The sequence below is a fragment of the Caretta caretta genome, chromosome 2, assembly GCF_965140235.1.
Source record: "Caretta caretta isolate rCarCar2 chromosome 2, rCarCar1.hap1, whole genome shotgun sequence".
Taxonomy (NCBI): domain Eukaryota; kingdom Metazoa; phylum Chordata; order Testudines; family Cheloniidae; genus Caretta; species Caretta caretta.
Window position 1 is genome coordinate 237796120 of NC_134207.1, and position 26079 is coordinate 237822198.

General features: G+C 42.2%; 1 protein-coding gene across 3 annotated transcripts in view; it reads right to left on the reverse strand.

Annotated features, from left to right (window-relative positions):
• The window catches only part of ODAD2 (outer dynein arm docking complex subunit 2), a 205434-nt gene that overhangs the window by 23353 nt on the left and 156002 nt on the right, over nt 1-26079 (reverse strand). For 2 of the 3 annotated variants that reach the window (XM_048837795.2, XM_048837794.2), the window contains exons 18-19: nt 21785-21973; nt 20871-21092 (exon numbers count right to left, since the gene is read on the reverse strand). In XM_048837795.2, coding sequence (XP_048693752.1) covers nt 20871-21092; nt 21785-21973 — 411 coding nt within the window. The remainder of the gene's footprint in view (nt 1-20870; nt 21093-21784; nt 21974-26079) is intronic. The other variant, XM_075125940.1, reaches the window with a different exon arrangement.

Below are 26079 nucleotides of genomic sequence, written 5' to 3' on the forward strand. Positions count from 1 at the left end.
TCGGAAGGAAAAGACATTCCCTGCATTTTCTAAAGCAAGATAAATACAGAAAAGAAATATAGATGAAAGATGGAACTGCTATCTATGGACTCTGCCAGATTCCTTGGCTTTTTGGCACACCTATTGAAGCTGGCAGACTGAGCCAGTAGCAATCTTTTCCATTAAAAGAAGCAGCATTTATTTTGGTCTAACATACTTTGTTTGTGCATTTTTAACCTTCAAAAATGTCTATTTAAATTTTTTTTAATGATTCCTTCTGCACAGTTGGCTGTAGCTCCACTTATTTGAAATGGCTCATTTATCACTAAAAGAGCTGCAGGGCACAGCTACCGTTGAACAGCTCCAACAAACCTACAGCTTAGTGGGACAAGCTTCTTTTTATAAAACTAAAAGTTGTTTAGAATGTGCCAAGAGAAGCTTTATGCCAGCCTCAAGGTTTGTTATCCAAATGTTACTAAATTAGAGGTCTCCTGAAGCACACAGTTCAGGCAAAGATAAGCTGATTTCCCTTGCTGCTGCTGTTTTTTCCCATCTAGGGTAAGACAGACTTTAACAGAGACTTTCTAGATATCGCAAACATCAGTAATGTGATAATTTTGAGAAATTAACTCCAGTCAAGGTCTACTTTACACTGAATCAAAACCTTTATTGACCTCTGGCAATGATGCAGTAGCAAATTGCGGTAAAGGAATGCTTGATCTGAAGGCAAAGGCTGCTGTTTCCTTAATGGAGTCGGATCTTTAAGGAAAATGTTTCAACCTGGCTGCTTTTAAACAGAATGCACATTGCAGTGATTTACAGTTGTCAAGTTTCAGTAGTCCTTCCTAAACAAAACAAAATATGCAAGTACAGGGGTTGGTTTATGGAGCCTCTTTTCTCTGAAATTCTCGAGTGCAATTTGATTGATATGTTTGCTGGCTTGTAAACAGCAAAGGAATTGGACAGACTTTCTGCAGCTGACAGACATGCAGCAATTTTGCCATCTAGTGCCTTATTTTTTGTCCAAGTACTGTAACAACTAATTTATAACAAGTAACAGCATCAGCTTGGTGTATGTGCCAGCCATGCACTGCACCTCCAGCCTAAACCATGGAGCCAACAATGACAATTACAAAAGTAGGTTCTTCCATATGTTAAGTTGAAAATAAAATTCTAAAGATACGCACATTTGTAAAGAAATATGTGCTGTGTAGTTACATATATTTAAATTGAAATACTTTGCATCAATTTTAAAAATATCTTTTCTTAAACTATGGCTGATGGTGTAAAACAGTAGATTCTGTGCTCTCATGTTCTCACCAAAACACCCTAAAAACCCGATACATAAATAAAAGCCAACTGCTTTAGTATTTCAGATACTACACTTCAAGCCCATACCAGCAGCTGGCAATAGTCATTTCTGGAATATCTGCAGTAGAAATTACAAATAATTATCTTCTATATTTTGTAATTTACCTCAGTTTACTTCACAAAGTGTGTTTTATGAAAGAAGGTCTTTAATATAAAAAATCTATCCAAAGCTGTCTGTAAGAATTTGTGATCTTAGCAAACAATCCCCAGTTCTTCGAAAGCAGTGTATGATAAAAATGCAGAATATACTTTTTCAAGACAGTCACAATATTAGTGTATCACAACATGTCTAATATTAAATCTGCATGTCAAACTAATCTATATAGATCATGGTGAAATTTGCCACTTTTGTACGTTAGATTATTAAAATAGAATGGTAGGATCCATAGATATAAATCTTTCTCCCTTTAAAAATGGCAATATAACTCCAAAGTACACAACCAGTTATTTATATATTAATTCATAATAGCTTTTAGAAAATTCAGTCAACTGTAACTACATCTTTGACAAAACAATACAGGAAGACTGTACATAAGATGCATCATGTCATTTTAAATTAAAATCTGATGAGGGAAAATGAAAGGGTCAGATTGGCTAATAAAAATTCCCAATTATGGTCTCTTCTGCCCTTTGATATGCATGCAAGTCCCACTGACTTCAATGTGAATTGCACAAGTGTATTTTTGGAATGAAGAAGTGGGTCTTATGACTAATCATTAAAGTTCAATACTTGACACAGTACTCCATGAATTATACTGATTGCAATCTTGGCTCAGAACTTGAATTTTTTTACTTAAGGGCAAGTCGTGTGGCTAATCTTCATGCCCCAAGGGTGTTACGGGTCCCAGATGTACAGGGACTGATGTGGTTCATCTGAGCATAAGAGTGGGAGGGAACAAGATTTTGGAAGCCTGCACAGGGTTTACATGATCTTTCCACACCATAAAACTTAGCTCTATGGCTATAGCTTAGTTTCATACCCCAGCCATGTGCAACAGTAGTTTGAGGAAGGATTCGTGGGTCCACTATTATGAAGATTCACTGGTAATTGTCTCCCTCTTATCAGTGGAGCAAGGGCAAAAGAGAGGAGGCTTCTCCAGACCCGAGGCTTAAGAAGAAGACATGGAACAGACATCAGTGCTGCTCAGTGGCATGTGTATAAGGATTCCTTTCCCATGAAAAACCTCATTGCCCAGCCAAATTACTTGGGCTGGGTGCCAGGAAAAGATCTACCTTTTAATTAAGAATATTGTTTTATACAAAACAATAAGACATCTTGTGCAATAACTGGAAGCTAAGAAGTGGATGGTACTTTTACACTGCTCATTTTACCAAATAGATCACTACAACTATTGTTACCCCCTTTCCCAGCATCCCCTTTCCCATTTGTTGTTCATCTCCATCGTTGTGTCTTATCATATGTTTAGACTGTAAGTTCTTTGCAGGCAGGAACCATCTTTTTATTATGTGTGCATACAACAGTGCCTGCCAAAATGAGTCCTTGATCCTTGATTGGGGCCTCTAATTGCTATCACAATACAAATGAATATGTAAATAAATGACAAATTAATTATTAACATATTACCATTTAGTTAAATTGACAATTTTAGCACACAGCTAGCCTAAGATCAAATGATACCCTTTGGGAACATCAAGAGGTGTCTCATACCCTCCACAACATAGTAAACATGACTGTAAAAGTGATCTGATTGGATGGATATCCCTGACCATTTTAGAATATTTTTATGATCAGCTGCTTGCAAGCCTAAGAGATATTTTTATGTGAGAAGATCATCATCTTGTTTGCGGCTTTACAGTTTTGTTATCTAAGCTGCTTGTATTCTTATCACAAAGGGAATCAATCATCACTATGTCTGTATAATTCACAAATCATTACAATAAATTTAACCAATGAGATTCCTGTTTTCTAACATACCATACAGCTGCCAAAACTGTCATCTCCAAGTGCGATAATGGAATATTTCACTTTCAAAGACACTATAAGGAGATTCCGTATTTTGATCTCATAAAAAATATTTTATTTTCTAAAGAAATACCTGGACAAATTCAGTTAAACCTGTTAGGTTGTGAGTGATCCTTACCCAAGGAGAAGTAAATATGATTGGGGATTTAAACATTATTTCAACAACCTTTTTTATGTAGTTTCTGGCAAAAGAAACAGGAAAAAAGCAAAAAGAAAAGAAAAAAGAAAATAGTCCAATGCCATATATAAATCCCAATGCAGCTCAGCCAGGCCCCTCTTTGCTTGGGACACTAACATCCAGGGAGCGGATAGGGGGTTAACACCTTAAATCACCTCTATCTGGAGTGAGGCAGAGTATTTTGATTACAGTGGCAATGAAGGGAGGAGTAAGTATTTAAAGAGTAAGAACAAGAGACAATTTATTTTGGAAAAAGATAAAAGAGAGAAGAGTATTTTTTTTCTGTGGATGCTGATATTTTTCTGTCATTGATAGGATGGACTTCATATGTTAAAGGAGGGGCTTATGTTTTAGTCCTGAGGAAAGGAGGTGGATATAATATCTTTATGGGACTATTTAAACTGTTGTTGATTCCCCAGGACCAACCTTAGTAGCAGGCAGGTACAGTAATCCCCCTTTTCCTACAGAGATGAGTTCTCTGCTAGTGCTAGATTAGGATTCATTAGGACCAGACTTGACACTTTTATTTATGCTGAGTAGTAATTTACAACATAAATAGTCCCACTGAAGACAATGGGAAGACTTGTAAAGTAAATTACTCAATATGAGTTAGGGCATCACTATCTGGCCCTAGGTTGGTAATTATGCGAAGGGTTTAATATGCATCCACTCTTATTGGAGTCACAGAGTTAACTTGAACAACAATCAGGGACAGCTAGTTTTACTTATTTATTCATAAATTAAAAAAACACACCTTTAAAATGATTTGGAATCAACTAGTTATGTAGTAGCTAACCTATGTAAACATGTGATCTTATTGTTATTCTTGTACTCCCGCCCATTTTTCCTCCTACTGTTTACTATACCCATTGTTAAAACTTGCTTCAGATTACACTGCAAGCTTTTGGGGGAAGAGATCATGTCTTCCCATGTATTTGTACAGTGCTAGCACCATGGGACCCAGATCCTCATTGAGGCCTCATGTCATCTGAACTGGAATCCATCTATAACCTGATGCTTTTCCATTTAGAAGGAGGGGCGGGAACCCAGAGAGAGACAAAGGATTCCTGCCTTGTGCCACACCCATGAGTATGACGGGTTTGGTCACAGAGACCCCCTTGGGACTGTCACCTGATGTGCTGAGACTACCTCTAAGCCATTTTCTCTGCTAGTTTGGGCCTCCAGAACCCTGCCTTGTTGAGCCAGACATGCAAGCCTGCTGCAACACAGACCCAGGGTCTGAACCATACCTCCAAAGCTGCAGACTTAACTGAAAACAGCTTAAGAAGTGCTCCTGTTTCCAGCACCCAGACACCCAGCTCCCAATGGGATCCAAACCCCAAATAAATCTGTTTTACTCTGTATAAAGCTTATACAGGGTAAACTCATAAATTGTCTGCCCTCTGTAACACTGATAGAGAGATATGCACAGCTGTTTGCTCCCCCAGGTATTAATCACTTACTCTGGGTTAATTAATAAACAAAAGTGATTTTATTAAGTATAAAAAGTAGGATTTAAGTAGTTTCAAGTAATAACAGACAGAACAATGTACGTTACCAAGCAAAATAAAACAAAACATGTAAGTCTAAGCCTAACACATTAAGAAACTGAATACAGGTAAATCTCACACTTAGAGATGTTCCAATAAGCTTCTTTCACAGACTAGACTCCTTCCTAGTCTGGGCCCAAGCCTTTCCCCGGGTACAGACCTTGTTAGTTCCAGCAGGCATCTTAGGTGAAAAGCAGGGGATTCCACATGACTGGGACCCCCTTTGTTCTGTTCCACCCCCTTTAATAGCTGTGGCACAAGGCGGGAATCCTTTGTCTCTCTCTGGATTCCCGCCCCTCCTTCTAAATGGAAAAGCACCAGGTTATAGATGGATTCCAGTTCAGATGACATGATCACATGTCCTGTGAGACCTCATTACCCACTCACTGGCACACACGTATAAGCAAGTTTTACAAGTAAACAGAGCTATTTACAACCAACTGTCTTGTTTAATGGGAGCCATCAAGATTCCAAAGCACCATTAATGGCCCACGCGTTGCATAATTACAGTAGGACCTCAGAGTTATATTTCATATTCCTAGTTTCAGATACAAGAATGATACATTCATACAAATAGGATGACCACACTCAGTAGATTATAAGCTTTGTAATGATACCTTACAAGAGACCTTTTGCATAAAGCATATTCCTGTTACATCATATCCACACTTATAAACATATTTTTATAAAAATATGGAGTGCAACATCACAGTGAGATTCTGTGCTGAACCTCTAAGAGCACTAACACAGAATTGACAGCCAAGGGAGAGGGAACAGGGAAGCTAAAGTGCCTTTAAGTGAGCTTTGCACCCTCCTTATCCTGGGCTGTTTTGGAGGGTGGAGAAACCCCTAGCATAATTTAGATGGCCTGGAGCCATCTAAGCTACATATACCATCCAGGTCTACCTTATGCGTCAGAGTTCTACTTGAAATCTATGCAGCACTGCTTGCTGAGGCCCAGCCACTGACACAACCATCACCCTGCAAGCCCCCTAGAGCAGAATTTATAAGGAAGTCCTCAGGAGGCAGTCTGATGACTGTCCCCACAGTGTCTGTATTCGGGAAATCCTCCCTTAACAGAATAAAGAGTTTTTCATAGATTCAAAGGCCAGAAGGGACCATTGTGATCATCTAATCCGACCTCCTGCATGACACAAGCCATAGGACTTCCCTGTGTTAATTTCCATTCAAACCAGAGCAGATTTTTTAGAAAATATCCAGTCTTGATTTAAACATTTCCAGCGATAAAGAATTCACCATAACCCTGGGTAAAATGTTTCAATAGTTAATTACTCTCACTGTTTAAAATGTGTGCCTTATTTCTAATCTATATTTGTCTGGCTTCAACTTCCAGCCACCAGATCCTGTTACACCTTTATCTGCTAGATTGAAGAGACATCTGTTATCCAGTGTCTGTTCCCCATGTAGGTACTTCTAAACTGTGATCAAATCACCCTTAACCTTCTCTTAAAATACAAAGATTGAGCTCCTTGAGTCTTTCATTAAAAGGCAGGTTGTCCAATCCTTTAATTATTCTTGTGACTCTTCTCTGAACCTTCTTCAATCTTTCAATATCCTTCCTGGATTGTGAACACCAGAACTGGATACAATATTTCAGCAGCAGTCGTACCAGGCCAAATACAGAGGTAATATAATCTGTCTACACTTACTCAATATTCCTCATTTTATACATCCAAGGATCACAATAGCCTTTTTGGCCACAGTGTTGCACTAGGAGCTCATGTTCAGTTGATTATCTACCACAACCCTCACATATTTTTCAATCACTGCTTCTCAGGGCAGCATCCCCCACCCTGTAAGTATGACCTGCATATGGGACTCAATTAATAAAATATTAAAAGAGGGTGATATAATTAATGCCAATCAACACGGAGATTTGTGGAAAATAGATCTTCTCTAACTTGATGTCTTGTTTTTGATGAGATTACAAATTTGGTTGATAAAGATAATAGCATTGATGTAATATACTTAGACTTCTGTAAGGCATTTGATTTGGTACTGCATGGTATTCTAGTTAAGAAACTAGAACAATACAAAGTCAACATGGCACACATTAAATGCAGTAAATCTGGCTCACTGATAGGTCTCAAAATGTAATTGCAAATGGGAAACCATCATAGAACAGGTTTGTTTCTACTGGAGTCTTGCAGAGATTGGTTCTTGGCCCTCTGCTATTTAACATTTTTATCAGTAACCTGGAAAAAACATAAAATTATTACTGATAAAGTTTACAGGTGACACAAAGATTGGGGGTGCGGTAAACAATGAAGAAGACAGATCAGAGATATAAAATTATTTGTATTGCTACGTAAAAGAATAAATAGACACAAATCAGACGTCAAGAATTATAACATTCAAAAACCAGTTGGAGAACACTTCAATCTCTTTGGTCACTCGATTACAGACCTAAAAGTGGCAATTCTTCAACAAAAAAACTTCAAAAACAGACTCCAGTGAGAGACTGCTGAATTGGAATTAATTTGCAAACTGGATACAATTAACTTAGGCTTGAATAAAGACTGGGAGTGGATGTGTCATTACACAAAGTAAAACTATTTCCCCTTGTTTATTTCCCCCCTTGCTGTTCCTCAGACATTCTTGTCAAGTGCTGGAAATGGCCCACCTTGATTATCACTACAAAAGGTCGTCCCCCCCCGCTCTCCTGCTGATAATAGCTCACCTTTCCTGATCACTCTTGTTACAGTCTGTATGGTAACACCCATTGTTTCATGTTCTCTGTGTATATAAATCTCCCCACTGTATTTTCTATTGTATGCATCCGAAGAAGTGAGCTGTAGCTCACGAAAGCTTATGCTCAAATAAATTTGTTAGTCTCTAAGGTGCCACAAGTACTCCTTTTCTTTTTGCAGATACAGACTAACACGACTGCTACTCTAAAAGAAAACAATGTATGTTTAAATATGACCAAATGTACAGTTACACATATAGGAACAAAGAATGAAGGCCATACTTTCAGGATGGGGGACTTATAACTTATTATTATACTTATAACTTATTATTGTTTTGCCTGGAATCGATATCAGGCTTACAGTCCTTTAATTACCCAGTTCATCCCCTTTACTCTTTTTAAAAATTAGCATAACATTAGCTTTCTTTTCATCCTCTGGAACATCCCACAGTTCCAAGTCTTATTGAAAAATCAACAATAAAGCTCCATAGAGCTCCTTAGCCAGCTCTTTTATAACTACTGGAAGCAAGTTATCTTGATCTGCTGAATTAAAAATGCCTAACTTTAGTAACTGCTCTTTAACATGTTCCTAAATTAATGTTGGATGGGAAAGTATTTGATTATATGATTTGAATTAGGGCTGTTGATTAATCACAATTAACAGACGTGATTAACTCAAAAAAATTAACTGTGATTAAAAAAATTAATCATGATTAATTGCTGTTTTAATTGCACTGTTAAACAATAGAATACCAATTGAAATTTATTACATATTTTGGATGTTTTTCTACATTTTCAAATATATGGATTTCAATTACAACACCGAATACAAAGTGTACAGTGCTCACTTTATATTATCTTTATTACAGATATTTACACTAAAAATTATTAAAAGAAATAGTATTTTTCAATTCACCTCATACAAGTAGTGCAATCTGTAGTGCAATCTCTTTATTGTGAAAGGGCAACTCGCAAATGTAGATTTTTTTGGTTACATAACTGTACTCAAAAACAAAACAATGTAAAACTTTAGAGCCTGCAAGTCCACTCAGTCCTACTTCTTGTACAGCCAATTGCTAAGAGAAACAAGTTTGTTTACATTTACTGGAGATAATGATAAGATAGAGGTCGAAAAAATCATGACAGGTGTGGAGAAAGTAAATAAAGAAGTGTTATTTACTCCTTCTGATGACACAAGAACTAGGGGTCACCAAATGAAATTAATAGGCAGCAGGTTTAAAACAAACAAAAGGAAGTATTTTTTTAAATAACGCACAGTCAACCCGTGGAACTCTTTGCCAGAGTATGTTGTGAAGGCCAAGACTATAACAAGGTTCAAAAAAGAAAAAAACAAATTCACGGAAGATAGGTCCACCAATGGCTATTAGCCAGGATGGACAGGGATGGTGTCCCTAGCCTCTGTTTGCCAGAAGCTGGGAATGAGCAACAGGGAATGATCACTTGATGATTACCTGTTCATTCCCTCTGGGGCACCTGGCATTGGCCACTGTCAGAAGACAGGATACTGGGTTAGATGGATCTTTGGTCTGACCCACTATGGCCATTCTTATGTTCTTAATGCTGCCTGCTTCTTATTTAAAATGTTATCTGCAAGTGAAAACAGATGTTCGCATGGCACTTTTGTAGCTGGCATTGCAAGATATTTACATGCCAGATATGCTAAACATTCATATGCCCCTTCATGCTTTGGCCACCACTCCAGAGAACATGCTTCTATGCTGATGACACTTGTTAAAAAAATAATGCCTTAATTAAATTTGTGACTGAACTCCTTGGGGGAGAATTGTATGTCTCCTGCTCTGTGTTTTACCCACATGCTGCCATATATTTTATGTTATAGCAGTCTTGGATGATGACCCAGCATGTTGTTCATTTTAAGAACACTTTCACTGCAGATTTGACAAAATGCAAAGAAGGTACCAATGTGAGATTTCTAAAGATAGCTATAGCACCTGACCCAAGATTTAAGAAACTGAAGTGTCTTCCAAAATTTGAGAAGGACGGAGTGTGGAGCACGCTATCAGAAGTCTTAAGAGAGCAACACTCCGATGCGGAAACTATAGAACCTGAACCACCAAAAAATAAAATCAACCTTTTGCTGGTGACATCTGATTCAGATAATGAAAATGAACATGCGTTGGTCTGCACCGCTTTGGATCGTTATCGAGCAGAACCCATCATCAGCATGTACGCATGTCCTCTAGAATGGTGGCTGAAGCATGAAGGGACATATGAATCTAGCGCATCTGGCAAGTAAATATCATGCCATGCCAGCTACAACAGTGCCATGCGAACACCTGTTCTCACTTTTAGGTGACACTGTAAACAAGAAGTGGGCAGCATTAACTCCTGCAAATGTAAACAAACTTGTTTGTCTGAGTGATTGGCTCAACAAGAAGTAGGACTGAGTGGACTTGTAGGCTCTAAAGTTTTATATTGTTTTATTTTTGAATGCTGTTATTTTTTGTACATAACTCTACATTTGTAAGTTCAACTTTCATGATAAAGAGATTGCACTACAATACTTGTATTAGGTGAATTAAAATACTATTTCTTTTATTTTTACAGTGCAAATATTTATAATAAAAAATAAATATAAAGCGAGCACTGTACACTTCGTATTCTGTGTTGTAATTGACATCAATATATTTGAAAATGTGGAAAACATTCACAAATATTTATATAAATGGTGTTCTATTATTGTTTAACAGTGTGATTTATCGCACAATTAATCACGATTAATTTTTTTAATCACGTGATTAATCACAATTTTTGTAATCGCTTGACAGCCCTAATTTGAATATATCATCCAGCATTTTCTCAAATAGAGAACAGAAATATTTATTGAATATGTCTGCTTTTCTGCATTGTTATTGAGAATTCTACCATTTCCATCTAGTAGTGGATCAATATTATTATTGGGATTCTTTTTATTCCTAATATAATTTAAAAACTCCTTCTTGTTGTTTTTAAAACTCTGCTGGCCACAGATTTCTCCTTATGACCTCTAGCTTCTCTTATCAATATGCTACAATTCCTGGCTTCTGATTTATATTCACAGTTATCAACTTCCCTTTTTCCCTTTGTTTTCCCAAATACAGGGGGTCCCCTGTATACATTGGGGTTGCATGCGTGAAAAGGACGATGGATACCGAAACAACGTATACCAGGGAATTTTTCCCCAAAAGAAATAATGGAATGGGGGGCAGGGGGGGATGCATTTACAACTTCACCACACTTGCCTATGACAATGCTCTTTTTGCCTAAACAGTGTACCTTTTTACGACAGGTTATACAGTATACATTTATACATAAAACATTGACTAAAATAATGTAAAACCCTACTAACACCATTCAAACTCAAAGAACATTTTAATACAGTAAATACAGTACAGTAATACAGCATAAAACAGTGTCAATTATGCTAAACTTAGGTAGGGGTGGTGGCTGGGTTTTCTTGGGCTGGCTTTCCTGTAGCTGGCTTTTTGGTTGCAGAAGTCTTAAAAAAGGATTTTATCAACATCTGCTCTCCTGCACTAATCTTTGAACGACAGATCTCCCTGTAGCAAGCCACTGTATCACTGAGAGCCCTAAAGACTTTGGCAGACGGTTCACGAAAAGGTTCACTGATCTGTATGATTTCCGTCATCTCATCCAACAATCCAAAGAAACGGGAGAGATTCTTTGTCATCAGACTCCTGGCTTCCTGCCCTATGTCATCGTAGTCCTTGCTTTCTTTGGATATCCGTTGTTAGTCCAGCTCAATCAGTTCCTCATTTGTCAGTTGCTCAGCATGAGACTACAACAACTCCTGTACATCATCCTCCTCCACCTCCTCGAAGCCGACATTCTTTGCCAACTCGACAATTTCTTGCTCGAGAGCAGGAACAGCATCAAATCCCACTAAGCTGTGGACAGCATCTGGCCATGCATGACGTCAAATGCCATTCATACATTGCGAAGTGACCTCTTCCCCCAATGCGTCAATGTTTTCCACGCCGTTCAAGATGTTGTAGGACTTCCAAAACTCCTTTACACTAAGCTGTCCTTCACCTGCCATCTCCTTAATCAGCATGGAGAACATCCTTCATAGGTAATAAGCCTTGAACATGGCTGGTGGAGGCAAGTACAGTACTGTACTGTACAATATGGGAATGTGTTGCAAATCACGTCCGGCCCGATCCATGCAAATGACGGATATGCGGATCAGGACCAATGTAAATCGGAACATGTTCCCCTATTGATGAGTGACGGATATCCGAAACAACGGATATGGGGAAGATGTATACCAGGGCCCCCCCGTATATATATAATTTTTGATAGCTCCTTTATTTTCCCCTCTAAGCCAGATTGGTTTTTTAACCAGTGTAGCCTTCTTTCTGAATTTTGGGATTGTGGCTTTTGGGTATCTAGTAAAATGTTCTTAAACAGTTCACAATTATCATTTATATTTTTCTGTTGAATTTTTTCCCCAGCTGATTTGGCCCATAATAGTTTTCATCTCTGTGAAAGTGGCTCTTTTAAAGGGACCAAGTATATATTATTGGTTTGAACTTTATTCTGTTTGGACATAAATGTAATTAAACTATGATCACTTGCACCTAAGCAACCACAAATTTTTACTTCTGGAATCAATTCCTTTTTATCAGTCAAGATGAGGTTTAATACACAATTCCCCCATGTTGTATGCAACACTTTTTGAGTTAGGAAATTATCATCTATTTTTAGAAATTCTGAGGACATTTTAGTACTGGCAGCATGAAACCTTCAGCATATATCACTCAGATTGAAGTCCCACATGATAATGGAGGTTTTTTCCCTCACGTTATAGTTAGATAGGTGGTAAAGGAATCAGTCATCCTGTTCTCATGTGATTTAGCGATCTGTAGCAGACACCAACTAGAATACCATCCTGTGCTTTAACCGTTAGAACACTGATCAATAAACATTCAAGATCATGTTCTTAATTGTCAGTGACTTGGAAACAGGTGACTTGTTGATATAGAATGTTACTCTCCCATTCTTTCTGCCCACTCAATCCTTCCTAAATATGTTATTATTAAGGCTAAGATTTAGTCATGGTTTTTTTTAGTAAAAGTCATGGACAGGTCACGGGCAATAAACAAAAATTCACAGCCTGTGACCTGTCCATGACTTTTACTAAAAATACTCCTGACTAAATCTTAGCTGCTCCTGGAGTCCCAGGGTGCTGCTGCTCTGGGTGGCCCCGGGGCACTGCTGCTCTGGGGATCTCGGGGGGCCAACAGCTGGCCCCTGCTCCAGTGGTGGGGGCTAACTGCCCCCAGCCGTCTGCTGCTCCAAGGCTCCCAGGGACCACTGCTCCAACAGCCTCTGGGACAGCCCTCAGGACTGCAGCTGCTCAGGGACTGCTGATCTGGGGCCACCCCCTGGACCACTGTTGTTCTGGCGGCCCCTGGGGCCAGCTGCCCCAGGCCACCTCAACAGTGTCTGGTGTGGCTGGCCCCGGGGCCGCTCCAGCAGTGGCTGACCCAGGGCCACCCCAGCAGCATCCAGTGAGGCTGGCCCTGGGGCCACTCCATTGCAGCTGCAGAAGTCATGGAGGTCCCAGAAAGTCACAGCATCCATGACTTCTGTGACAGACTCACAGCCTTAGTTATAATCACTGATTTTTGCATTCCAATCATGCAAATATTCCCACCAGGTTTCAATACTATCGGCTCAGTTGAATTTATGCTCATAAATGAACTATTCCAATTCCTCTTGTTTATTATCCATGTTCCAAGCATTGGTGTATAGACAATTATATGAATTTCTTCTCTTCATGTCCTATGGTGTCTTCATTAATTTTGTTCTCAACATCTTGATTGCGTGCTAAATCATGCTCATTTGTTCCCTCATTTCACCCTCCCTTTTTGTTGTTAGTTAAATACTCTCTTGACTAGTCTAGCCAGCCTGTGCCCTAGAAGATTGGTTCCCTTTCTACTGAGATGGAGGCCATCCACACTACACAGCCCTTCTACCCATAGAAGGTATACAAATGTTCCACAACACCAAAGCCCTTACATTACTTACTTAGTCAAGTGTTCACTTCCAGAAGCTTCTGCCTTCTGTCTTTCTTCAGTTACGACGCAGGAAGTATCTCAGAGGTGATCACTTGGACATTCTTTTCCTTCAGCACCCTTCTAAGTTCCTTGAAGTCATCTGTAATCTGTAAAATGTCATGTGAAGCCATGTCATTAGTGTTGATATGCACTATCATCAGTGGATTATTATTTGCCAACTTCAGAAACCGATCCAATCTTAGAGTTACATCTCGTTTCTTGGCTCCAGGAAGAGTGTACACCAACCATCCTGTTGTCCACCAGTCCTTTGCAGAGTGTTCTTTCCATTCTTCTTAATACAGAATCCCCAGCAAGGATAATCTATTTTCCTCTTTTCTGGGCATGCTTGATTGTCTTGTAGGTTGGACTGAGAATCCATCCACAGTTATGTCCTGTACACCTCTCCATTCCATTTGACCAGCTGGATCTTCAGAGATATTTTCTTCAGTTTCCATGCCAAGAATATCATAATGATAGGATTCTTCTAGCTGTGTGGAATCTTTCTGGTCCTCTTCTCTCTGGTGGTCACAGCCTACCCATCCACATCTGCCTCCAGCCATGTAGAATGCCACCCGGTTCTCCTGCCTCTGGTGATTATAAACTATCAAGCCTCCTCTCTGGTTTGATTTCTGGCTTCAGGAAGGAAAAAAACACATGGCAAAGCCATTGCAGGTCACAACCACTGTTCCATCACTGGACATCATGGTACTGAGTGTAGAAATGTACACAGAATGAAAACCTTACATATTCCCTCTATAAACTCCCTCTGAAATTCCACTGATTGCTCCTGTTCTCCTACTCAGGAGTTAGCCAGGCAAATGACTTATATACCAGGCCTTGCTGTTCAGCTCCACTCCCTCATTAACATGAAGGAATTACCCTCTGGGACTGATCAAACACTGGAGCTGATCAAGGACCCAAGGGTCCCAGCCACATAGCCCTCCCCTCACTAAGACACAAACAGACCTGACTCACCCAGACTGTTCAGGGGCCCACAGTCAAGACACATGACACTCCCAGAAAATAAATGAACAAACAGACAGACCAAACAAGACAAACACCTACAAGATCTCTATCAAGCATCCTTACAACTACAATACCTACCTGCTGAAGTGAGGAAACAGATTGACAGAGCCAGAAGAGTACCCAGAAGTCACCTACTACAGGACAGGCTCAACAAAGAAAATAACAGAATGCCACTAGCCATCACCTTCAGCCCCCAACTAATATCTCTCCAGCGCATCATCAAGGATCTACAACCTATCCTGAAGGATGACCCATCACTCTCACAGATCTTGGGAGACAGGCCAGTCCCTGCTTACAGACAGCCCCCCCAACCTGAAGCAAATACTCACCAGCAACCACATACCACACAACAGAATCACTAACCCAGGAACCTATCCTTGCAACAAAGCCCGTTATCAACTGTGTCCACATATCTATTCAGGGGACACCATCATAAGGCCTAATCACATCAGCCACACTATCAGAGGCTCGTTCACCTGCACATCTACCAATGTGATATATGCCATCATGTGCCAGCAATGCCCCTCTGCCATGTACATTGGTCAAACTGGACAGTCTCTACGTAACAGAATAAATGGACACAAATCAGACATCAAGAATTATAACATTCAAAAACCAGTTGGAGAACACTTCAATCTCTTTGGTCACTCGATTACAGACCTAAAAGTTGCAATTCTTCAACAAAAAAACTTCAAAAACAGACTCCAGTGAGAGACTGCTGAATTGGAATTAATTTGCAAACTGGATACAATTAACTTAGGCTTGAATAGAGACTGGGAATGGATGGGTCATTACACAAAGTAAAACTATTTCCCCATGTTTATTTCTCCCCCTCCACCCCCCACTGTTCCTCAGACGTTCTTGTCAAGTGCTGGAAATGGCCCAGCTTGATTATCACTACAAAAGGTTCCCCCCCTCCCCGCTATCCTGCTGGTAATAGCTCACCTTAAGCGATCACTCTCGTTATAGTGTGTATGGTAACACCCATTGTTTCATGTTCTCTATGTATATAAATCTCCCCACTGTATTTTCCACTGAATGCATCCGATAAAGTGAGCTGTAGCTCACGAAAGCTTATGCTCAAATAAATCTGTTAGTCTCTAAGGTGCCACAAGTACTCCTTTTCTTTTTGCGAATACAGACTAACACGGCTGCTACTCTGAAACCCTCACCAAGTCCCTTTACCTCCAAGAACAGGATGTGCAGCTACTCTCTCTGAAACTCCATTTGCCACTGCTGTTTGCCCTTTTGCACCACTCTGGCTTTTTTATGCGCCATGAAGGGGAGCAGGTCTCAAGTTTTCACACATAGTTAATAAGAAAAATTACTTTGGATTGGGAATTTTAGAGGATGGGTGATATTTTGGGGGCGGAGGAGAGGAGGGTCTTTTAAAAAGCACTGAGGTAAGGCAATGCAATATGCTTCTCAGGAAACAGTGGTAATTTTCAATTTGATGGGAAAGAAATACTATAGTGTATGTTGACATGCCTCACCCTAATTCAGATACAAGTTTATTGCCTACAGGGAGCTGAACAGAAGTTTCACACTATCTAGATGAATAGTTACTGCACAGCAAGCGGGGGTGTAAATGTACCTTGCAGTAGTCTGCCACATAATGTCTGTGTGGATCCTTTTGCTGCATTAGGAAATTTCTAGTGCATGGCAGCAGAGTCCACACAGATAATTAGTATGCAGCAGGCTAGAACAAAGTCAATTTGCAACACAGCTTGCCAAACATTAACAGTTTATTTAGATAAGCCATAGGTTTCTCTCCATTTCTCAACATCCTTCCTTGAGCCATTCATTAAAACAATTGACACCATGGATTCTCTTTTTATCAACTGGACTCACATTAAGGCTTCGTCAGTGCTCAGGACTTCAAGGAAGAGGCCTTTAATAATACCTCAGTTCATAAGTTATAAACTTTCAAAATACTGTTTTAAAAATAATTGGATAATTAAAGCCCAGAAATGATTACTTGTGAAGAAGTTTTTTGGTATGTTTCGACATATGTAATTATTTCATATTCTTCAGAATATATGTCTGTAATTAAACACTGCCATAATTACTAACTTGAATGTAAATGTAAATTAACACATGAAGAATTTAAATGTTGTATTTTATGCAGGTGTTTAATAAAATTAAGGAATTTAGCTTAACTAGTTAATTTGTAGCTTTTAAAACTAACCATGGAGAACATTGAAGGCAGTCACACACATATTTGATGCTAGACAAAATTATATTAAAACTTGCTTCTTTGAATTTTAAAATATTAATTGGAATTGTTCCCCAGGATTTCATTTACAACAATCAGATCACCACTCCCCCTCAAGAATACTTGTTTTTATATACTATTTTTTTGAAATTTGGGACAGTGGTTTGGGATGGTTTTAAAACTATTGAAACTGTCATGATCATTGTTAGCTCAAAGGTTCCAGCCATGTATAAGGTAAGAATGCCTAACAATAATGCCAGACTTCAGACCTTAAACTACAATGCTGCTTAAATGTTTAATTTTACATTGTAGTTTAAGGTCTGAAGTCTCCCCCTTCCAGACTCCCTATCCCAGTCCCCCCGCCAACCCCACTACCAGTCTCCTCCTATCATTCCCTGTTTCTCTGAACAGCTATTCCCAGTCCCTCCTCACTGCAACTCCCTAGCACCCTGCCCCAGTCTCCTTGTCCAGCCCATCCCAGTTCCCTCACACACTGCTCAATTTCTCTCTCTCCCCAGTCCCAGACTCCAGCTACCTGACCTCTTGCCCAAATTCCCCATCCCCAGCGGGATGGGGAATGTGGGCATCTGGCATGGCAAATTTCAGCCCAAATGGTTAAAGTTTGGCAAAGTTATAGGCAACTGAAAATAGGATCTTATAATGGGAAATGTTGGGCAAGTTCAGCCAAGCCAGAAGCTCCTATAGCTAGAACTGAAAGTTAAAAATGAACCTAGATCCAGGTGAAATCTTAATAAAATAAAAGTGCTTTATCATCACCCTATACAGCTTGAAGTGTGCTACAAGCTTTACAGATTAAAAGGAATGCAGGGTCCTTCTTCTAACTAAGGAACTTGCAATCAAATTTTAGACATGATACAATGAGTGAGAACAACAAACTGCAGTTGGGCAATAAACAGGAAAAGGATGCTGGGAATCTGGTCAGGGGTCCAGACTAGAAAGGGAGGATAAGCAGCAACAGAAGGCATCAGAAATGAAGAGACAACCCTGAATTCTCTCTGTCCATACAGTACAGTTGCAAGATGAGCTGGGATGGTAGTATAAAGCTTCCTCACACCACGTAACCAATATACCTCATTTATGATCTACAGGGACTACATACTAGGGGCAAGAGAGTAGTTCAAACTTGAGTCACTTCTAGGTTGACCATATTTCCCTATACTGAATACAAGACACCTAGTCAAATTACTCGTGTTCAAGCGAGTTCAACTGCAATCCATCAGAACTATGCAGTACAAACGTTCAAATTAATATCAACTTGACAGAGCCTGTGTTAAAAAGAAATACTGCGTAGTTGGATTCTTTTTATTTACCTTCTTATCTTTACTGCTTTAGGGTTCACACAAGGAGAGGTAACACACACACACTCCCATATACCTCTCTCAAATGGAGGTGTGTGACCAACTGACCGGACCTTCCCTGCCCTGTGCTCTCTGCCCTCCATGGCTGACTGAGTCCCTGCGATGGACCCGCCTCTCCTGGTTCTTGGTGCTGTGTCTTCCTGAGGCAACAAGTCAAGAGGGGGAGCATGCAGGGTCACATGCCCCCTTCCCCAGATTTCTGCCAGGGTTCACACCAGAGGGTGGCCAGCAGCAGCCTTTCGGCACTGTGCGGGAGGGAAGGGATGGGAGCTACTTCCAGCCACAGGAGAAGAAGGGGCTGGGGAAGGGATGACCTGGCCCGTGTCTTTGCAGAGCTCATCTCTTACCCCTCCCCCCCACCCCCGTGTGTCTAGAAGCAACTTGTCCCTTCCTGCCTGCACAGTGTCGAAAGGCAGCTAACACCTCCATGCTACTGCTGGCCCCTGATATAACCCAGCCGCTTCCTGTTCCCTGGCTACAGCGTGGACAGGAAGGGGTTAAAGCCCTAAGGATGCATTGTGCACCAGGACCCAGAGAACCTGACTGCAGGGGCTTCAGGGAACCTGGCCAGAGAGGTAGCTCAGCAGGGGAGAGTGCCTAGTGGACGGAGCAGCCCCACACTCCCTGGGGAAAGAACAAAGGGTGGTGGTGGTGAAGAAGGTTCTAAGCCCCTGCCCGGGGGACTGCTGTGGAGCCTGCTGGATCAGGGTTTGATCAGGCTGGAAATCACTTCCTCCCCCACCACTCCAGAGCTTAACTGAGGGCTGGAGAGGCTTCCCTGTGCCAGTGCTGTGCGGGGCTTTGGCACATGAAGGGCTTGGCTCCTCCTGGCCAGTGCCCCAGGCCGGAGAGTCTTGGCCTTTCCCAGGGCGCCGGCCCAGCCATAGGCTGTGGGGGAAAGAAGGAGCCTACTGGTCAGGCTGTTGGTGAGCTGAGCACTCTGACCAGGGGCTGGTTCTCCGCACAGTGCTGGGAGTGGGATGCACCCCACCGGGGGGGGATATGGAGAAGCAGCAGGGCTGGGGGGCAGTGAAGAGGCAAAGCAGGGAGAGGACAGTGAGAGGGGGAGCACGTAAAGGGCTGAAGGGTGTGCAGCAGAGGCGACACATAACCAGCTTCCGCCTGGTGCCTGCCTGCACTCACCAGACACCACAGCTCGCAGCACACAGCCAGTGCTGGCGGAAATGGGATGGGGGGCGGAGCCCTGCTGGCCGAGAGTTTGCATGTAGCGGGGGCTGCACTGACAGACCAGCAGGGAGAGGGGCCAGCCCGCATGCTACAGTTTTGTCCCACCACCCACCCCCATCATCGGCCACCGGATCCTCCCGCTCACCGCTAGTGAGCAGATGGCTGGTCAGCAGGAATCTGGCCAGCACCAGGTCTTGCCAGTACTGAGTGGGGGAGGGGGAGACAGAAAATATGGGACAATTTGCCCCTTTTTAAGAAAAAATCGGGACACCTGCAGGAGGGCTTAAATACAGGACTGTTTCTTTAAAAAAGGACATCTGGTCACCTCAGTTCAAATCTTGGCCTCTTAACCAATTCATGCAATAAATGCATTATCATTAACACAAATACAAGATATGACTTTAAAACTCACAATAATATTGCACCATAAAGCATCTCTTTTACTTCCAGCACATTTATTATGGATGCTAAAGTAAAAAGAGGAATTCTAAATAGTAAAGCCCTTAAGAAAATTGATCATAATTGGCTTAACAGAATTCCCATACCCCCTTCCCACATCTCAAACACCATAATCCTGTTCTGTCCAGTTCCTCTGGCTTTAACCTCTGGAATCAAAACCTTTGCTAGAAAAAGCTTCTAATAAGAAGACATACCCCTAACAGATAAAAACCTTTGTGTAACGTGCTGTCATGTCATAAGGCTTTTATAAGTGAACGCAGAGCGCAAAGAGCTCCTAGGCTTGTACTGCACTACCTTAATTTGGCCCAACAAGATCCATTACATAAGTGGATTCAGCTGCTCTCAGATTCTTTCACTACTAGGTGGCTACTGTGGCACAGTATTCAACCATCCACTGAGATGATCTAACTCATTTTGCAAAGACTAGTTGAAATAGTAAGACAATAATGACTCTGTATCACAACCAGCTCAGACCTGAGTTGAGTGAATAACCTAGAGGTGAATGGCTCATGTCATATTACCATTTCTGTCAGCTATCCAGCTGACTTCTTTTTAGAATATAAATACTCTCTAACTCATTGTTTACCCAAAGTTCTCTGAAATACACCTGAGTTGATCTCAGGTGGGCAAGTATATTCAGAAATTCCCTCATGTGCTGGAACTCTTCTTATCATGCCAATGCTATTTAACAACTTGAACCCAGAGTTACAAAAATCTTGCACCTTACCTTCACTACTCCATTTTCATGCATGGTGATGCAGTTATTGGGATCCTCTGAAAGTTGGTACAAGGCCTGAGCAGTAGCTCGATGAACTGATGTGTCATTTGATTTCAAGTAACGTACTAAAGGGGCCACAGCTTTGGTTTCTCCAAAGGCAATTCTGTTACTTCCCCACATACAACAGCGAGAAATGGCCTCTGCTAAATGACGCCTTAATTTGTCATTGTTCTGGGCAAAGAAAAAAGAAGCCATTAAATATCTTTCTTAAATAAATAGGAGAACCATATTTCCAAGTAGTTTAAGGGCATCCACAATTTCAAAAGAAAGAAAGAAAGAAAGAAAGAAAGAAAGAAAGAAAGAAAGAAAGAAATGTACTATGATCTCAGTTTATGAAGAATCTTGCATGAGTGCAGTGGAGCTGACAGCTTTATATTGTTCTGTGCTTAATGGATGCTATATATTTTCAAAGATTCAGGTGTGTGTATAGGCTGGTTAGAAATTAGGCAAAATTAGTGTTAAAATCTGTATGAAAAGCCACAGCTTGGAATGTGGCTCCATCACTGAGATTCTGAAAAGGATTTCTCTGTGTCATTCAAATATACTACTCATTCCTTTCCTCCTTGTTCCTCCCAGAGGACAGCTGCTACATAGAGAGGCACCCTTATCCCCTTTGTACTACTTGCAAGGAATACTAAAAAGGGGTTCACGCTCCAAAGCAGTTGTAGTATTAGTCACAGAGTGACTTCATAGCCAGTCAACATTCTGAAGTGGGAAAAGAGTCTATAACCCTTTTCCACAACTGCTGTAGAACTCACCACTGATGCCACGCTCTTTCACTTTGGGTTTGATACAAGGACTGGAATCGAATGGCGAATTAAATTTGTATAGATGGTTGGATATTACAGAAAGATGTCACTTACTGTGTTTGCTAGTTTAGACAACAGAGGGACGACTCCATGATCTGTTATAACAGCTAAATTCTCTTCATCTTTGGCGATGTTGGTAATAGCAGCACATATACTTGCTAAAACTTCTTTATTCTCAGATTTTAGCAAATTGACAATCAGTTCCAAGCCACCAACAAAGGAGCGAACCATTTCTCCAGCATCCTACGTGAAAACCAAAAGAAATGTTATTTTTAAATGACCAATCTGCATTTGATACAAATATTTTAAAATATATTAAAATTTACATTATGACCCAAATATTCAAAACACTGCAACTCTCATTGGGTTGCTTTTCCTAAGGGTATGTCTACACTATGGAATAAAGTCGAATTTATAGAAGTCGGTTTTTTAGAAATCGGTTTTATATATTCGAGTGTGTGTGTCCCCACAGAAAATGCTCTAAGTGCATTAAGTGCATTAACTCGGCGGAGCGCTTCCACAGTACCGAGGCTAGAGTCGACTTCCGGAGCATTGCACTGTGGATAGCTATCCCACAGTTCCCGCAGTCTCCGCTGCCCATTGGAATTCTGGGTTGAGATCCCAATGTCTGATGGGGCTAAAACATTGTCGCGGGTGGTTCTGGGTACATATCGTCAGGTCCCCGTTCCCTCCCTCCCTCCGTGAAAGCAAGGGCAGACAATCGTTTCGCACCTTTTTTCCTGAGTTACCTGTGCAGGCGCCATACCACGGCAAGCATGGAGCCCGCTCAGGTAACCGTCACCCTATGTCTCCTGGGTGCTGGCAGACGCGGTACGGCATTGCTACACAGTAGCAGCAACCCCTTGCCTTGTGGCAGCAGACGGTACAGTACGACTGGTAGCCGTCATCGTCATGTCCGAGGTGCTCCTGGCCATGTCGGCTGGGAGCGCCTGGACAGACATGGGCGCAGGGACTAAATTTGGAGTGACTTGACCAGGTCATTCTCTTTAGTCCTGCAGTCAGTCCTATTGAACCGTCTTATGGTGAACAGGCAGGCGATACGGATTGCTAGCAGTCGTACTGTACCATCTTCTGCCGGGCAGGCAAGAGATGAGGAGTGCTAGTAGTCGTATTGTACCATCTTCTGCCAGGCAGGCAAGAGATGAGGATGGCTAGCAGTCGTACGGTACCATCTTCTGCCGAGCAGCCATGAGATGTGGATGGCATGCAGTCCTTCTGCACCGTCTGCTGCCAGCCAAAGATGTAAAAGATAGATGGAGTGGGTCAAAACAAGAAATAGACCAGATTTGTTTTGTACTCATTTGCCTCCTCCCCTGTCTAGGGGACTCATTCCTCTGGGTCACACTGCAGTCACTCACAGAGAAGGTGCAGCGAGGTAAATCTAGCCATGTATTAATCAGAGGCCAGGCTAACCTCCTCGTTCCAATAAGAACAATAACTTAGGTGCACCATTTCTTATTGGAACCCTCCGTGAAGTCCTGCCTGAAATACTCCTTGATGTAAAGACACCCCCTTTGTTGATTTTAGCTCCCTGAAGCCAACCCTGTAAGCCGTGTCGTCAGTCGCCCCTCCCTCCGTCAGAGCAACGGCAGACAATCGTTCCGCGCCTTTTTCCTGTGCGGACGCCATACCAAGGCAAGCATGAAGGCCGCTCAGCTCACTTTGGCAATTAGGAGCACATTAAACACCACACGCATTATCCAGCAGTATATGCAGCCTGGTCTACACTAGGACTTTAGGTTGAATTTAGCAGCGTTAAATCGATGTAAACCTGCACCCGTCCACACAATGAAGCCCTTTATTTCGACTTAAAGGGCTCTTAAAATCGATTTCCTTACTCCACCCCTGACAAGTGGATTAGCGCTTAAATCGATGTTGCCGGCTCGAATTTGGGGTACTGTGGACACAATTCGATGGTATTGGCCTCCGGGAGCTATCCCAGAGTGCTCCATTGTGACCGCTCTGGACAGCACTCTCAACTCAGATGCACTGGCCAGGTAGACAGGAAAAGAACCGCGAACTTTTGAATCTCATTTCCTGTTTGGCCAGCGTGGCAAGCTGCAGGTGACCATGCAGAGCTCATCAGCACAGGTGACCATGATGGAGTCCCAGAATAGCAAAAGAGCTCCAGCATGGACCGAACGGGAGGTACGGGATCTGATCGCTGTTTTGGGAGAGGAATCCGTGCTATCAGAACTCCGTTCCAGTTTTCGAAATGCCAAAACCTTTGTCAAAATCTCCCAGGGCATGAAGGACAGAGGCCATAACAGGGACCCGAAGCAGTGCTGCGTGAAACTGAAGGAGCTGAGGCAAGCCTACCAGAAAACCAGAGAGGCGAACGGCCGCTCCGGGTCAGAGCCCCAAACATGCCGCTTCTATGATGAGCTGCATGCCGTTTTAGGGGGTTCAGCCACCACTACCCCAGCCGTGTTGTTTGACTCCTTCAATGGAGATGGAGGTAATACGGAAGCAGATTTTGGGGACGAAGAAGATGATGATGATGATGAGGTTGTAGATAGCTCACAGCAAGCAAGAGGAGAAACCGGTTTTCCCAACAGCCAGGAACTGTTTCTCACCCTGGACCTGGAGCCAGTACCCCCCGAACCCACCCAAGGCTGCCTCCTGGACCCAGCAGGCGGAGAAGGGACCTCTGGTGAGTGTACCTTTTAAAATACTATACATGGTTTAAAAGCAAGCATGTGAAAGGATTACTTTGCCCTGGCATTCGTGGTTATCCTAGATGTAGTCCTAAAGCCTTTGCAAAAGGTTTCTGGGGAGGCCAGCCTTATTGCGTCCTTCATGGTAGGACACTTTACCACTCCAGGCCAGTAACACGTACTCGGGAATCATTGTAGAACAAAGCATTGCAGTGTATGTTTGCTGGCATTCAAACAACATCCGTTCTTTATCTCTCTGTGTTATCCTCAGGAGAGTGAGATATAATTCATGGTCACCTGGTTGAAATAGAGTGCTTTTCTTCAGGGGACACTCAGAGGAGCCCATTCCTGCTGGGCTGTTTGCCTGTGGCTAAACAGAAATGTTCCCCGCTGTTAGCCACAGGGAGGGGGGAAGGTTGAGGGGGTAGTCACGCGGTGGGGGGAGGCAAAATGCGACCTTGTAACGAAAGCACATGTGCTATGTATGTAATGTTAACAGCAAGGTTTACCCTGAAAGAGTGTAGCCACTGTTTTATAAAATGTGTCTTTTTAAATACCGCTATCCCTTTTTTTCTCTCCACCAGCTGCATGTGTTTCAATGATCACAGGATCTTCCTCTTCCCAGAGGCTAGTGAAGCTTAGAAAGAAAAAAAAACACACTCGCGATGAAATGTTCTCCGAGCTCATGCTGTCCTCCCACACTGACGGAGCACAGACGAATGCGTGGAGGCAAATAATGTCAGAGTGCAGGAAAGCACAAAATGACCGGGAGGAGAGGTGGCGGGCTGAAGAGAGTAAGTGGCGGGCTGAAGAGAGTAAGTGGCGGGCTGAAGACAGGGCTGAAGCTCAAATGTGGCGGCAGCGTGATGAGAGGAGGCAGGATTCAATGCTGAAGCTGCTGCAGGACCAAACCAGTATGCTCCAGTGTACGGTTGAGCTGCAGCAAAGGCAGCTTGAGCACAGACTGCCACTGCAGCCGGTCTGTAACCAACCGCCCTCCTCCCCAAGTTCCATAGCCTCCACACCCAGACGCCGAAGAACGCGGTGGGGGGGCCTCCGGCCAACCAGCCACTCCACCACAGAGGATTGCCCAAAAAAAAGAAGGCTGTCATTCAATAAATTTTAAAGTTGTAAACTTTTAAAGTGCTGTGCTTAAAGTGCTGTGTGGCATTTTCCTTCCCTCCTCCACCACCCCTCCTGGCTACCTTGGTAGTCATCCCCCTATTTGTGTGATGAATGAATAAAGAATGCATGAATGTGAAGCAACAATGACTTTATTGCCTCTGCAAGCGGTGATTGAAGGGAGGAGGGGAGGGTGGTTAGCTTACAGGGAAGTAGAGTGAACCAAGGGGCGGGGGGTTTCATCAAGGAGAAACAAACAGAACTTTCACACCGTAGCCTGGCCAGTCATGAAACTGGTTTTCAAAGCTTCTCTGATGCGTACCGCGCCCTCCTGTGCTCTTCTAACTGCCCTAGTGTCTGGCTGCGTGTAACCAGCAGCCAGACGATTTGCCTCAACCTCCCACCCCACCATAAACGTCTCCCCCTTACTCTCACAGATATTGTGGAGCACACAGCAAGCAGTTATAACAGTGGGAATATTGGTTTCGCTGAGGTCTAAGCGAGTCAGTAAACTGCGCCAGCGTGCCTTTAAACGTCCAAATGCACATT